This window comes from Sus scrofa, chromosome X, assembly GCF_000003025.6.
Source record: "Sus scrofa isolate TJ Tabasco breed Duroc chromosome X, Sscrofa11.1, whole genome shotgun sequence".
Taxonomy (NCBI): Eukaryota; Metazoa; Chordata; class Mammalia; order Artiodactyla; family Suidae; genus Sus; species Sus scrofa.
This window is the reverse complement of record NC_010461.5, coordinates 124,960,670-124,974,234: the sequence shown is the minus strand read 5'-3', so window position 1 is coordinate 124,974,234 and position 13,565 is coordinate 124,960,670. Positions and strand designations below refer to the sequence as shown.

The window sequence follows — 13,565 nt, the reverse complement described above, 5'->3', positions numbered from 1 at the left end:
GCCAAGACCCAAGACTGTGCTTCAAGGTGGCTTCTCGAAGAGGGCAAGAGGGGACTGGCGCAGGCCACAAGACCCCCTCTCCAGGGTTCCGAGAACCACACAAAAGGCCCCATTGACTTCCTCAGAGTTGTGTCCCGCATCCGGGACCTAGGGTCAGGCCCTGCCCTGCCCCAGGCGCTCTGGCCTAGTCGCCCTCCTCCAGGTGACTCCGGATGGCTCTGTCCCAGACACAGGCTGAGGAAGCCCGAGTGACAGCTCCTCGCTGCCAGGTGGGCCTCCCCAGGACTCAGGACCCTGCCCGCCACCATCAGATCTGCTCCCTGCCAGCCAGGGGCTGTCCCCTGCCTCCACACGGGGTTTCAGGCAAGGCGAAGAAGGGCAAGAGCGGGGAGTGGTCAGCTCGCCAGCCTCAGCGCCCTGGAGCCAGGCCTGCCGGCCCCAGCTGACCCGAGGCGGCCCGGTCACCGTGCGGTGGGGGAGCAGGGAGTACCGGGCACTGGTGGGGAGAGATGCTGTGGCAGGGACAGAGGGTGGCCAGGAGCCTCAGGACAGCTGTGTCCCCTATGGAGCAGCAGCTGGGAGACACAAAAGGAGCCCAAGGGCCTGGGAGGGCCCATCGCAAAGAACCACGAGGTTGCGTAGGTGCCCTGGTGGGGCTGGTGGGCTGCAGGGCGACTGGACCTGCTCAGCCTCCTCCCCACAGACCCCCATCCGACACACACGTTCTCAGGACACAACGCGCAGAGATGTGGTGTGATTCTGTTTACGTGAAACTTCCAGAACAGGTCAATCCGCACACACAGAAAGGAGAGTGGGCTGGGGAAGAGGCGGCCGATGGACACGGCGGCTGCTCTGGGGACCCCTCACGACAGTGAGCGTGCGGAGGGCCCGGACTTCACCCCTTCCCGGCGGTCAGAGGGTCAAGGTTACGTTAGGTGAATTTCAGCTCAGTAAGGAGGTGTAAGATAAAAATCTTGGACCAAGACACGCCACGGGTGCCCCGACTCTCGACGCAGACGCTTCTTTATCGCGGAAGAAAAAGGCGGTGAATGACAGCGCCGGGCGGGGGGCGACCAGCCCCGTCACGTCTCGGGAGCGGGGAGCTGGCGGAGCTGAGGACCCGGATCATCGGATCTGGGGGAGCGAGGGGACAGAGGGGGACAGGCGAGCTGAGCCGCGTCCCCGCAGAGCGGCGCGCCCGCCCCGGGCCCGCGGGGCCGCCCTACCGTGTATTTGTCCCACTTCTTCTCGGGGTCGTAGGGCTCCCAGCGGCTGGCGGGGAAGATGTGCTTGTTCTTCTCGTACCAGCTGCGCAGCACCACCTTGCCCGCGTGCGACTGGCGACGACAAGGGCCAGGCCCTGTGGCTCAGGGCCCCGCGCCCACGCCCACCTCCCGGCCGGCCCAGGGCGCCGCCACCACCGCCAGCAGGAGCGCTACCTCGTCCTTCTCCACGGTGGCGTCGCTGAGCAGCCGCACGTCGTCATGCACGTCGAAATTGAAGAGGGGCCCTGCGGGGAGAGAGGGCCGCGCCCTCAGCCGCTGCAGCCGCCCGGCGGGGCAGGCAGGGGGCGGCCGGGGGGGGGCGGGCGCGCACTCACCGCTCTTGCCTCGTGCCTTGGTGACGATGAAGTCGTAGAAGCTGTGGTGCTAGGGGCCGAGGGCGGGAGAGCAAGGGCTGGGGACCCGGCCCGGGCACCCGCGCCTGCCCGCCAGCAGGCCCGGCTCCCCTCCCGCCGACCCGGGCCAAAGACCCAGAGAGAAGCCCCCAGGCCCGTCCAAGCCCCCCCCCCCGCCCCCACTGCCCCCTGCCCAGGGCTGCAGGGGGGCGGAGGGCACTCACGTGGGGAATGATCAGGTCCTCCTTGATGTACATGAGCTGCTCCACCCCCGCGGACCTGAGGAAGAGGCGGGAGGCTGGAGAAGGACGGGGAGCAGCCAGCCGAGGACACCGGCCGCCGGAGACGCTGGGCCGGCCTGCGAGGCACGGCGAGCCTCAGGCGGGTGCTCGGAGCCGCGCGCCCCGGGCCGAGGCACGGAAGGCGCGGGACCTCCTCGGCAGCGCAGGGCCCGGCGCGCCGGGAGCAGCAGCCACCACGGCCACCGCCCGGGGTCTTGGGCACCGGGGCTGAGACTGTGGACTCCGGTGCCGGGCACGCGGGCCCCGCGTGCCGGGACACGCACACACACCCGCCCGCACGCCCCCACCTGAGCTCACTGAAGTCCTTGCGCAGGATCTCGAGCGCCTTCTGCAGGAACTGCTGCATCGTGTTGCCTTTTTTCATCTGCACCGGTGGCCAGCAAGAGGCGTGCAGGAGACCGACCGAGGAGTTGAGAAGGGGAGACGGGCCACCGGAAAGCTCGTTCCCACCGAATCCGAAGCCGGCGGGGCCCGGGGGCTAGGGGAGCGGGGCGCAGGCCCCCACCGCCTACCTTGACCGTGCGCCGGTGCCCGGAGCCGTCCCAGTAACTGAAGGTGATTTCAATCTCCTCACCTGCGAATCAGAGGGGGCCGCCCCTTGGCCTCCAGGTCCAGCCACCACCCCACCCCCCCGGCCCCGCCCCGCCAGCCGCCGGAGGCTCAGGGCACCACCCAGAGAAGTGCGGGCATCCCGCCCCAGGAGCGCTCACTCTTGATCTTCTCCTGCTTGGCTTCCCACTCCTGGCGCAGCTCTTCCCGCAGCCGATTCTCCTCCTCCTGGAAGAGGAAGCCGCAAGGGAGGCGGTGCAGGGCACCCACTAGGGGCCCCACTCCCTAAAACCAAGGCCTCTGCCAGGGCGGGGGGCCAGGCCCCTTTACCTCCCGGTCGCGGTCTGGCAAGAAGCTCGTGTCCACGTCTGGGTTCTTCCCCAGCTTCCTCTTCTTCGTGGTGACCTCTGCAGCCAAAGAGAAGCCAAGAGTCAGCTGCACGACAGGCCCCGCCCCTGGGGTATCCCAGACCTTGGGCTCCAAGCTCTCAGCTCCAACGAAACCTCCCTCGAGGCTTCCAGGACCACCCCGCCCGGGATGCGCGGCCCTTTCTCGGAGGAGCCCTTGCCAAGGGGCCTTTGCCTGGGTCTCTACGACCAGCAGCTGAACCGGAGACCAGGTACCTCATTCCTGCCCTGTCAGCTGTGACCTGGAGTGCCTCAGGGGACTTAAGGCCTCAGTGCCAGGGCTGAGGGACCAAAAGATCCTTTGCACGGGGGCGGCAGGGCATCAGCTGAGGAGTGGAGGGGAGGGCCCCTCCACGCCAGGAGCTGTGCCATCACGGTCCCACATCTGCTGTCTCATCCACTCTTCACGACAGCCCCCAAAGGAAGTGACAGCCCTCTCTCTGGCAGGTGAGGAAACAGAAGCCCCCATGTCCCACGGCTACCGCTGCTGGAGCCGGCGGGGAGGATGGCGGGGCGCCCCGCTCGGGCTCACCACCTTGGAGTCTGCACGCTCACGAAGAAACAACAGCAAAGGGCCACCCGTTCTGACCTCACAGACCCCTGAGCGGGTCTCAGAGGCCCAGGGGGTCCCCGGAGCCCTGTTTGGGAATGGACCTAGAAGGCGTGCCCACACTCCTGGGCAGGGGCTCCAAAGCCTGGAGAACGTAGACAATTCCACACCAGGTACCGATGGCTGAGCCCCCGAAACAAAACCTCCAGGAGGAGGAAGCGGCCACCAAGGCCCAGTGACACAGAGCAAGGCTCAAAGCCTCTGTCAGACTGGGCGGTCCAATCGGTGCCCCGAGCCTCACAGGCACGTAGCTCACGCCAGAGGCCACCAAGCGGCCAAAGGGAACACTTTGGGTACCAAATGGCACCGAACCCTTATGCGACCAAATGCCACTGGCACCACCCTGGGGGTCTCCCACAGCGGCTGCCTGGGTCTCCCCACATGCTTCCCTAGCCATCACGCTTTCCAGACCGGGCCAGGCCCGCAGCCACACCCTCTGCAGGCCTCAAGTGTGTCCCCTCCTGCCTGGCCCTCCTGCGCTTCTGGGCACTCATGTCTTCACTCGGAAAGACCTGCACTGTCCGATCAGTAGCCACTTCATATCTGTGATTGTGCCAATTTACACCGAAATCAATCAAACCAAATCCGCACTTTCTGGCACCCTCCTCACAGAAGGTTCCCCTGGCCAGCCTGGCCTAGACCATTTTCCCCTCGCCTCAGCCCACCCTCCACGGCACACATAAAGAGCAGCCGCTGGAACCTTCCGGATTGGGCACCCTCTCCATTGTGACAGCCTCTGGCTCCGAAGGCCCCAGGCCCGACGCACTCTGCCACTGGCAGCAAGCCTACCTGGCCTGGCACAGGGAGCACGTGGCTCTCCCTCTCCCAAGCCAGCCTGGGAGGCTCAGGCCCCCAAAGGCAGGGCTCCTCCCCCTCCCCCAAGCCGTCCGTCACCTTCCCTTTCCAGCTCCTCCTCCTCCACAGCCACGGCTTCCTCCTCCTCGCCCGCCTCCTCCTCTTCCTCCAGGGTGAAGGACAGGCTGGAGATCTTGCGCTTGGCCTCCTTCTTGCGCTCCTTCTCTCGCAGCTTCTCCAGCTTCCTGCCGGGGCACCAGTGGGCGTCAGGCAGGCCCCACTGCCCGAGGCCCCTTCCCTGAGCCAGAGCCCTGATCCTGAAACAGGGTCCCCCCCTTCGACGTGCACGAGCAGCCTGACCCGCCCCCAAGCACGAGCGACATCTCCAGGGAAGGGACCCACAGCTGCAGCTCCTTCGACTGCTCCTTCTTGGCCAGTTGCTTCTCCCGCTCCTTCACCAGTGCCTCCTGCTTGGCCTTCATGTCATTCAGGGTCACGAGACCTGTGCGACGAGGAGACGTCGGGGAAGAGCCGGTCACCCAGAGCCAGCCCCGCAGCCAAGTCTGGGCTGGCAGAGGGAGGCACAGGTGCTTGCTCACCCACAGTGCTGGACTTGAGCTCCGCCTCCACAGCATCGTAGTGCGCAGAGAACTTCTTGTCAATGTTGGATTTCATTATGTTCTCCTGTCCGGAGGCAGAGCAGGGGTGAGGGCCACCCGCCACCGCACCGGGGACTTGGGGACCTGGGGACCTGGGCTCTAGTCCCGGATGTGTCCCTAAACGCACTATGATGCGACTGTGGGAAAGACGTATCCCCTTGCCCCGCAAGAAGGTTCCACAGGGCTGTGAGAGGCTCTTCCAGTGGCAAGGGAGCCAAATGGGGTCGTTCCCCTGCTCCCTCCGTGAGGCTCCCGCCCCTCCTGCTGCGAACCAGAGCTCACTCCGTGGCCTGAGGCCACCTGTCCTGCCTGCCTTGGGTGGTTTTCACACCCAGCCTTTTGGGGCGGAAGCTCTAGAGACCCGAGCCAAGAAGTGAAAGGAGGGAATGGAGAGTGGCTGAGGGCCTAGTCCCTCACTGAGCGACGCTGCTGCCTCCCGGCCCCAAATGTGGCCAACGGCTTCCCAGGAAGCCTCTTTGCTCCAGCACAGCCCAAGCCCACTTGGTTACCCTATAGGTCCCCCAGAGAAGGTGGCCACCAGAAAAGGTACCTTTGGCAGGCCCACGTCTGTAGTCAGACAAAGGGGCTTGGGGCACGAGTGTAAAACAGAAGCAGAGCCGGGCCTCAGCGTGCAGCCACTTCCTCGGCGTGGCTTCCACAGTATCTAAGGTAGGAGCCTGCTCTCCCCTTACGCCCTGAGTCCCTGCTCTTGGGCCGAGTCTCCCCCAAAGGCCTAAGCAGCAAGGGCTCCTTCCTCCTCGACAGGCCACCTCCGTGGCCACTCATTGAAGCCCTTAGTGAACCACCAGCACCCCAGACCCTCGTGCCTGCTTTTGTCCTGTGAAAATGGCCGGTGGCTTGGCTGGGGCCCGCCTTGCTCGATATCCACTGGATCTGGACAGAAGCCTGACTCTCAGGGCTGAGGGGCCAGAGACGGGAAGCCCTGTGCCCTCGAGGATCGCCCCAAGGCCAAAAATGGAACCACTGAGAGTGGCTCCCTCCTGCTGGAGGCTTGTCACAACCTAGCTCGTCCCAGCCTTCTGGGCCCATTTTACAGATGAGCAGACCGCCGCCAGCTCACTTCTGCCCCTTGCCGGAGATCAGCGGGCAAAGGGCCCACCCCAGCTCGCCGCCCGCGTTCCGCTCCCGCCACCCGGGGCGCTCGGGGCCCGGGAAGCGGGGGCGGCGGGCTGCGCGCATGCTCTGAAGCGCCCCAGCCCGGCTCGGCCCGCACCTCCGCGATCCTCTGCTTCATCTGTTCCATCTGCTCGCGCTGTTTCTCTCGCTTTTTCATCAGGTGCATGGCGCGGCCCGCCTCGCTCGCGGCACCCTTGTATTGAGCCATGGCAGCGGCGAAAACGACAGCGGCCTGGCCGAGTCTCACGGGCTGAGGCGGCGGCAGCGGCGGCGGCGGCGGCGGCAGCGGAGGCGGTGCTAGAGGCGGCAGTGCAGTCAGCTGACGCCGGCGCCGCGCCGTGACGTCACCACCAAGAAGCGCGCGGCCCCGCCCCGCGCCACGCCAGCCGCCCCGCCCTGCCGACGGCCCCGCCCCACCAGCCTTCGAGGGCCGGGGGCCGGCCCTGGGCCTCTGGTTCCCTCTGAGTTCCCCCAACAATAAGCCCTGGACCTGAGGCTGGGTCCCCATTTCTACTTCCTCCTCTTGATCCCAAGGCTGGGCCCTCGGGCCCTCGACTTCCTCCATGCGGATCCCAGCCTAAGCGCAGATCCCAGTGCCCTTGCTGCCCCCGGGGGCCTGAAGCTGCCCTGGTTCCTCTGGCTTCCTTGACTTTGACAGCTCTCCCAAGACTGGCTCCCAACCATGAGGTTCGGCCTGAGTCCCCTCTGCTTCCACGACGTCCACTCCCACCCTAGCCTAGGCCAGCTTCTCTCCCCCAAGCTTCCAGGTTGCCCTCACAATAAACCCCACAAGGGTTGGTGGCCTGGTGTCACAGCACTAACGCACTGGGTGGCCTCGGGCAGGGTGAGGTGACTTGTTTCCACCCTATGGGCCCTTTCAGTTCAGGAGCTCTGTAATTCCCTGATGAAGAAAGGCACCTTTGGAGTTCCCGTCTTGGCGCAGTGGTTAACGAATCCGACTAGGAACCATGAGGTTGCGGGTTCGGTCCCTGCCCTTGCTCAGTGGGTTAACGATCCGGCGTTGCCGTGAGCTGTGGTGTAGGTTGCAGACGAGGCTCGGATCCCGCGTTGCTGTGGCTCTGGCGTAGGCCGGTGGCTACAGCTCCGATTGGACCCCTAGCCTGGGAACCTCCATATGCCACGAGAGCGGCCCAAAGAAACAGCAAAAAGACAAAAAAAAAAAAAAAAAAAAAAAGAAAGGCACCTTTTACAGCCACCAGGAGCAGAGCTAAGCCACAGACTTTGCGGAGAGAGCATGACAACCGCAGGAGCCGAGGCCCCACCCCCATCCGCAGCTTTGAGGAAATAAAACTAAAGATCTGGGTCGAGGTTTCAACACAGTTTTATTGGGAGGTTTTGTTTTCTGTGAAATACACTAGAGGCTGGGGAAGGGGACACATTCACTTTGCAAGATAAGGGTTTCCCACCACTAAGGGAAGGGGACAGGGCGGGCGGGCACGCGGGGTATGGATCCATTTTCCCACCTCCTTCTGCTTTGCTCCCATTTCTTTTCTCTCTCAGCAAGTACCAGTGGACACAAAGACAAGAAAGAAAAACATGACCAACCTCCAACGGGGCCACACCCAAGCCCTCTCCCTTCCCAGGCTGCACCAGAGCCACCAAGGTCAGGAGAGCCAGGCTAGGGTAGCTGCTCCACAGCCCAGGCCACACAAGTCTGTGGGGCAGGGGCACAGCTCACCCTTCTCAGACAAGGTGGGCCGAAGTTAATAAATTAGAATAAATTACGCGGGTGGGGTAGGGAGAGGAATGCAACTTTGTGCTGGGAGGGCCCCTTCTCTCCAACACGCGAGAGCTGTGGGGGGAGGCGGGGGGCATCTCCAAAGGCCACTACAAACGGGGGTTAAGAGCGGTGGGGGCAGAAGTCAGCTTTTCCTCCACGTCCTTCCCAAACAGAGCAGAAGAATGAGGGGCGGGGGGAGAAACGCACACAAGGAGAGGAGCCTCTTTCCCCAGGATAAGGAAGGGCCAAGAAAGAGGATACTAACCCACCCCCCATCTCCCAACCGTCACTAAGGTTAAGGATTTGGTCAGTGAATCAATGAGGTGGGTGACAGGAGTGTGGTGGGGTAAGCAAAGGATGCTGGAAACAGGGGTGCCCAGCTCGCCCTTCTCCCCAGCCCTTGAGGAGAACAGACTTGGGCCGGGGGAGAGGGCACCGGGGGCTGGGGCCGGGGTCAGCAATCACTGGTCAGCTTCTCCGAAGACATCGTTCTGTTTGCGCTTCATGTTCTCGAAGTCGAAAGCGGAGCCCACCATGCGCTTGTAGATGTCTTTGATGTCGTTACAGGTGGTCTCGAAGTGTGTGGTGGCGTCGTAAGAGCAGGAGCAGAACACCTGGGAACAGCCAGAGCCCGGGGCCCAGGGTGAGCCGGGCAGGGGCCCCCGGGGGGCCGGGCAGGAGCCAGGGCGGGGACAGGCTGCGTGCTCACCTGGCTCTCAGAACCATCATCGACGGGCTCGTACAAGTCACTGATGGCCACGAACCTGCGGCCAGAGAGAGGTGATGAGACAGGTCTCACCACCAGCCTCGGCCTCCAGCTCCCTGGCCCCCTTCCTCCCGCCCCGCTTCCCCCTCAGCCCCGCCCCGGCGCTCACTTCTGGTCAATGGGCTCCAGCAGCTCCAGGGCCGGCTCGACCTCCTTTTCGGGCTCCGCGGTCTCCACGGTGGTGCTGGCGATGGCGATGTACTTGCCCTGCGCGGCCACGTTGTGCGCGTAGGAGATCATGCACACGTAGATGTCTGCCCGCGGGAAGGGAGCCCTCAGCACGCTCGCTCGCTCGCTCGGCGCCTGAGGGGCGGGCTCGACTCCAGCCCGCCTGCCCCTCCCCAGGCCTGCAGAGAGGGCGGCAGCCTGGCTTCCCACAGAGGGGGAGCGTCCGAGCCATCCAATCCCCGGGGCCGCAGGTCACGGGGACTGTGCCTGTGGGTCCCTGTCCCGCCACGGCGGGATCAGGTGCAGCCGCCCCGAAGAGAGCACCCTGGAGGAGAGCCCGTGGGCTGGGCGGCTACCTGACTTCCTGTTGACCTGGTTCTGGGGGATGATGATCTGGCAGGAGTTGGCGTCGTTCGTGTTCTTGATGGGGTGGCTGAGGATGCAGATGATACGGATGACCTGGCCGGCCTTCCGCACACGGTCTGGGACGTAGCTGGGATCGCAGATCAGCTGCTTGCAGCGGGCCACCTGCGAAAGCACCACAAGGCCTTGTCCCTGTCTGGTCACGCCCCTGGGTGTCCGTGGCCCGGGGCCCAGAGGGAGAGCTGGCAGCAGTGGCCGGCAGGACCCCCCCCCCCACCACCGCCGCCGCCGCCACCGCCGCCGCCGCCCCGGAGTTGAACACACTGCCTCTCCCGGAGCACACAGCCTCCTCGTGCGCCGGGGGCCCCTGGAGCTGAGCGGCAGCTGACCCGCAGACCGGGGTCACTGGGAAGAGCCCTCTAAGGAGCCGCCGCCAAGAAGCCCCGCCCAGGCCGTCGTGCAGGGAGCCCCGGGAAGGCTCACCTCTCCCTCGGACTTCACGCCCACCACCTTGCCGTTCTCCATGATGATGTCGTCCACGGGCTTGTTCAGCATGTACGTGCCCCCGTAGATGGCGCTCAGTCTGCGATGCGGAGGGAAGAGCTCGGGTGAGGGCGCCTCCCGGAAGAAGCGGCCACCGCCTGCACTGGGGAGCGGAGGAGGCTGCGCCAGGCAGCCGGAGCCCGGGAGACCCGGCGGGTCTTCCCAGCTCTGTCACCGCCGCCAGCTCAGGACTGGGTTCGGAATGCTCCTTCCTCTCCGGAGCTGACCCCCGGGATACTGTGCCAAGGGCCAGCGCGGGGGTGGCATGAGGACACAGCTCCCCAGGGAAACGTTCTGGGGAACAGAACGAAGGGCTCCGGAGGATCGGACTTGAGGTTTCAAGGCCCCGGGCCCAGTCCCAGTGCTGCCTGACTTAGGCCGGGAGCCAGGCAAACCCCCTTTTGGTTCACCTCTGCCCTGCAACGCTGTACAGTGGCGCCACCACCCAAGGGTGGCGTGACGGGGAGGAGGACCGCTGTGGGAGAGCCCAGATGCTACAGGGAGGCCCACAGGGGCCGTTCCCATCTGTGGCCTTAGTCTTCTTGGAAGCGCCAACTGAAAGCTGCCAAGCCCTCACCTCGCAAAGCCTTGGGGCAGCTCTCCAAGGCCGTAGAGTGGGTACAGATAGGGGCTCTTGCCATAGCGGGCCAGGGACTCGCTGTACAGCTTGATGCGGTTGATGGTCTCAAGACAGGGCTGGTCCAGGTAGCTGGGGAAACGGGATCAGAAGAGGCTCCGACAACAGAACTCCCAGGGCAGCCCCACCCAGGCACCAGGCCAGCCTTCCCACCACCCTCAACTACCCAGGAAAGACTATGGGTCCAATGCGGGGAAGGGACAGAAGGTGACAGATGATGAGTGAGCGTGCAGCTGAGGACGAGAGGTATGCAGGGCGGGCCGAGGGAGCAGCAGGCAGGAGTGGGGAGGGCAGGGTGCAGGCCGGACGAGGGGCGCTCGGCCATGCCAGCTTCCCCTCACTCATCAGTGCGGTAGAGCGCCAGGGCGTGGCCAGTGAAGTCGATGACATCCTGGCCCAAGTCGAACTTCCGGTAGACGTCCCGCATGCTGGTGCTCTGGGGGTCGACGCCCTCGAAGGTCTTGGGGTCGTTCTCATCGAAGTTTGCCACAAACACCAGGAACTTGCGGAAGCGCCGCTTCTCAAACATGCCCATCAGATCTGCGCAGGCAACGTGACAAGAGTCCTCGCACCGGAAAACGTGAACCTCTGCGCCCTGCCAGGTGGCCTGAGAACGTGGGCGCCCTTGTTCCCAGCCAAGTCCTCCTGCTGCCCACCGTGTGACCTGAGCTGAACCCCTCTGCGTCCTGCCCTCGGTCTCCCCATCCGTTCGAAGAGCGAGCTGGGCTGCATGGGCTCTGAGAGCCCTCCCGACTCGGACACTTGGCAACGGTGACGCCAACTAGGGGGAGCCCCTGGCAAAGGCTGACGTCTTGTCTTGCAAGGACGCCACCTCCCCTCTGCATGTGGGCCTCCCTCCTGGCAAGCAGTGGGAGGGAGAAGGAAGACAGAGTGGGGGGCACCCTGCTCTGTCCGGCTGCCGCCCCCCGCCCCCGGTGATTCTTTGGCTCAGGGGACCCACACTCACTGGAAGCCAGAGCTTCAGTCTCGGTGGACGGCACCTTGTAGATCTTGCCCCCCTTGTAGACAAAGCTGCCCTCCACCACCTTGAAGTCCAGATAGCGCGTCACCTCCGTGTACAGCAGCATCTTCACCAGCTGCCCTGCAGCGGGGGCGGGGAAGGCGACAGTCAGCGCGGCGCCCTGCAGAAGCTCTAGCTGGTCTGGCGGCCCCGTCTCGGGAGTGTGACCCCCTGCCAGTTGTCCCCATAGCCCCACCCCCACCCCCGCCATAACACCTCCTTTGTCTCCCTCACCATTGGCCATGAGGAATTTGGGGATCAAGTCAACGTTCCAGTCTCGGCCACGGCCCATGGCCTCGGGGGGCCCCTCCAGCAACTGAAAACGCTTATAGAGCTGCAAGCACGAGAGGGAAAGAGAAGCACCTCAAGGACCACCCCCTCCCGCTCCTGCCCAGAAAACCCGGGGCGCGGCTTCGGGCCCCCACGCGAGCGGCTCATGAGGGATGGGCCTGGGCCCCGGGCAGCCTACCTCCTCCAGGGGTGTGATGGAGGAGCTCTCGCCGCCATAGTAGGGGTTCCGGTCCATGTGCAGCACCTTCTTGCCGTTCACAGACATGATCCCCGACAGGATGCATTCCTGAGCAAGGAGCAACGTCCACTGTCCTCCCACCTCCCTGTCGCCCAAACAGCCCTGACGCGCTCTCCACCCCAAAGCCGAGACGGCAAAGCGAGAAGGACCCTGCCCCCGACGGACAGCGCCTTCCATCCCTGGCTGGTCACCTGGCTGAAAATGAAGGGGGGGGCACTTCATTTGACCGTGGCTTCCTCTCATAACCTTGCTGGGCAAAAAGGTGAACAAGGAGGAGAGCATCCTACAGACATGCGCACGGTCTTCCAACCACCGAGACACCAAGGCAATCGTCTCTTTACGGAGAGCCCCACAGACAACGCAGGTAAACCACAACCAGCCACAGTGAAGACCTAACTGGACAGCAAAGGGGACCCAAAAGGGAAGCAAAAAAAGGCTTGGCGTGATCCCCAAGCCACAGGCCCCACCCCAGGCCGCTCTCTCCTCCAAGGGCAGCAGCCCCTGACCCGGAGCCTTCCCAGCCACAGGAGGGGCTTCTGCGCGGCCTGAGGGGGATGCGTCTCCCAGGGCAGCGGTCCAACGGGGTTTGGGGGGAGGGTAAACACCCTCACCACTCACTGTCACCAGCCCAAAGACAAAGGCTGCAAATACTACTCAGCCTGAGGTCTCCATGGGAAACCAGGGTGGGGTATCGGGAATGTGGTCACTGCCCCCTCTGCTGCTCTTTCTGGAACATTCCTTGGCTGCCCCAACCCCGTTAGAACCCTAGGAGTCGGGATGAGGGCCCACCCCGGCGAGCCCCCCCACCCCCCACCCCCGCACCGGAGGCCCTTGTACTACCACCTCCCCACCAGAATTAGCGCAAGATGGGAGGTGATGCTGGGCTGGCCATGGGTGGGGGCCGGGTGGGCGGGGTCAGGGAGCGACCGGAGCCATTGGGCCGAGTGGGGGTGCGTTTTCCAGCCCTGCAGGCCGGGATAGGGAGAACGGGAGGGGCCGGGGGTCATGGGCCCAGGGAGTCGGTGTGTGTGGGTGGGGGTGATCGGAAGAGGGGCTGCTTCTTGGAGATGGACCGTGGCAGTGGGCAGAGGCAAGGTCGCGGGGGAATGGGCACGGGGCTGTCTTTTCGGGGACGCGAACGCCGAGGGCGGCAGCCCCGCGACGGTTATGGAGGATGGGGCCGGGGGCTGCAGCATCCCGGGGAGGAGAGGGGATGCAGAGCCCGGCGCGTCGGAGGCCGCACTTACGGTGAGGCCGGTCCCCAGCACGATCACATCGTATTCCTCGTCCATGGTCAGGCCTCGGTGCCAGCGCCTGTCGGCTCCTCCTCCTGCTTCACCACAGCCGCCGCCGCCGCCGCCGCCGCCGCCGCCGCCGCTGCCGCCGCCACCGCCGCACTGGACCAAAGATGGCGGCGCTCCGGCCTCCGCCCGACCCCTCCGCCGCGTCAAAGAGTCCCGGCTCCTCCCCGCCCCCGCCGCGCCGACAGGGGCCACCCCCTCCCCGGGGCGCTTCCCGGGAGGGTTGCTGCAGCCCAGTGCCCAGCACCAGCGCGGCTCTGCAGGCGGCGCCGCTCGCCAAAGGCCTGGAGAAAAGCTCGGCGGGGCGGGGCGGAGCGGGCGGGGCAGCCCGGCGGCCGGTGCTGAGGCCCGCGAGGGATCCGTGCGCGGGAGCCGCGCGCGCCCCGCCCCCGGGAGGCTCGGCGCGGCCCCGCGCGCTG

General features: G+C 65.2%; 2 protein-coding genes across 7 annotated transcripts; both read right to left on the bottom strand.

The window, feature by feature from the left end:
- Positions 748-6,414, bottom strand: FAM50A (family with sequence similarity 50 member A). Of its 5 annotated transcripts, none has more exons than XM_003360516.3 (13): positions 6,175-6,414; positions 4,881-4,965; positions 4,684-4,783; positions 4,381-4,526; positions 2,800-2,876; positions 2,631-2,697; positions 2,433-2,494; positions 2,208-2,284; positions 1,843-1,897; positions 1,601-1,649; positions 1,440-1,510; positions 1,227-1,337; positions 748-1,134 (listed from the first exon to the last, which is right to left on the bottom strand). In XM_003360516.3, exons 1-13 carry the CDS (start codon positions 6,283-6,285, stop codon positions 1,126-1,128), a joined length of 1,020 nt encoding a protein of 339 aa, XP_003360564.1. In that variant the 5' UTR covers positions 6,286-6,414; the 3' UTR covers positions 748-1,125. The 5 variants fall into 5 exon arrangements, with proteins under 5 accessions (XP_003360564.1, XP_005674113.1, XP_020936411.1 ...); XM_005674056.3 differs by having other exon boundaries at positions 1,843-1,976; positions 2,218-2,284; XM_021080752.1 differs by lacking the exon at positions 6,175-6,414 and adding an exon at positions 5,768-6,117.
- GDI1 (GDP dissociation inhibitor 1) lies at positions 7,402-13,400 on the bottom strand. Of its 2 annotated transcripts, XM_021080753.1 has the most exons (12): positions 13,093-13,215; positions 12,037-12,237; positions 11,786-11,893; positions 11,551-11,650; positions 11,263-11,397; positions 10,637-10,835; positions 10,236-10,367; positions 9,599-9,698; positions 9,109-9,280; positions 8,694-8,838; positions 8,528-8,582; positions 7,402-8,432 (listed from the first exon to the last, which is right to left on the bottom strand). In XM_021080753.1, the coding sequence occupies exons 3-12, from the start codon at positions 11,870-11,872 to the stop codon at positions 8,280-8,282; spliced, it is 1,278 nt and encodes a 425-aa protein (XP_020936412.1). In that variant the 5' UTR covers positions 11,873-11,893; positions 12,037-12,237; positions 13,093-13,215; the 3' UTR covers positions 7,402-8,279. The 2 variants fall into 2 exon arrangements, with proteins under 2 accessions (XP_020936412.1, XP_003360570.1); XM_003360522.4 differs by lacking the exon at positions 12,037-12,237 and having other exon boundaries at positions 13,093-13,400.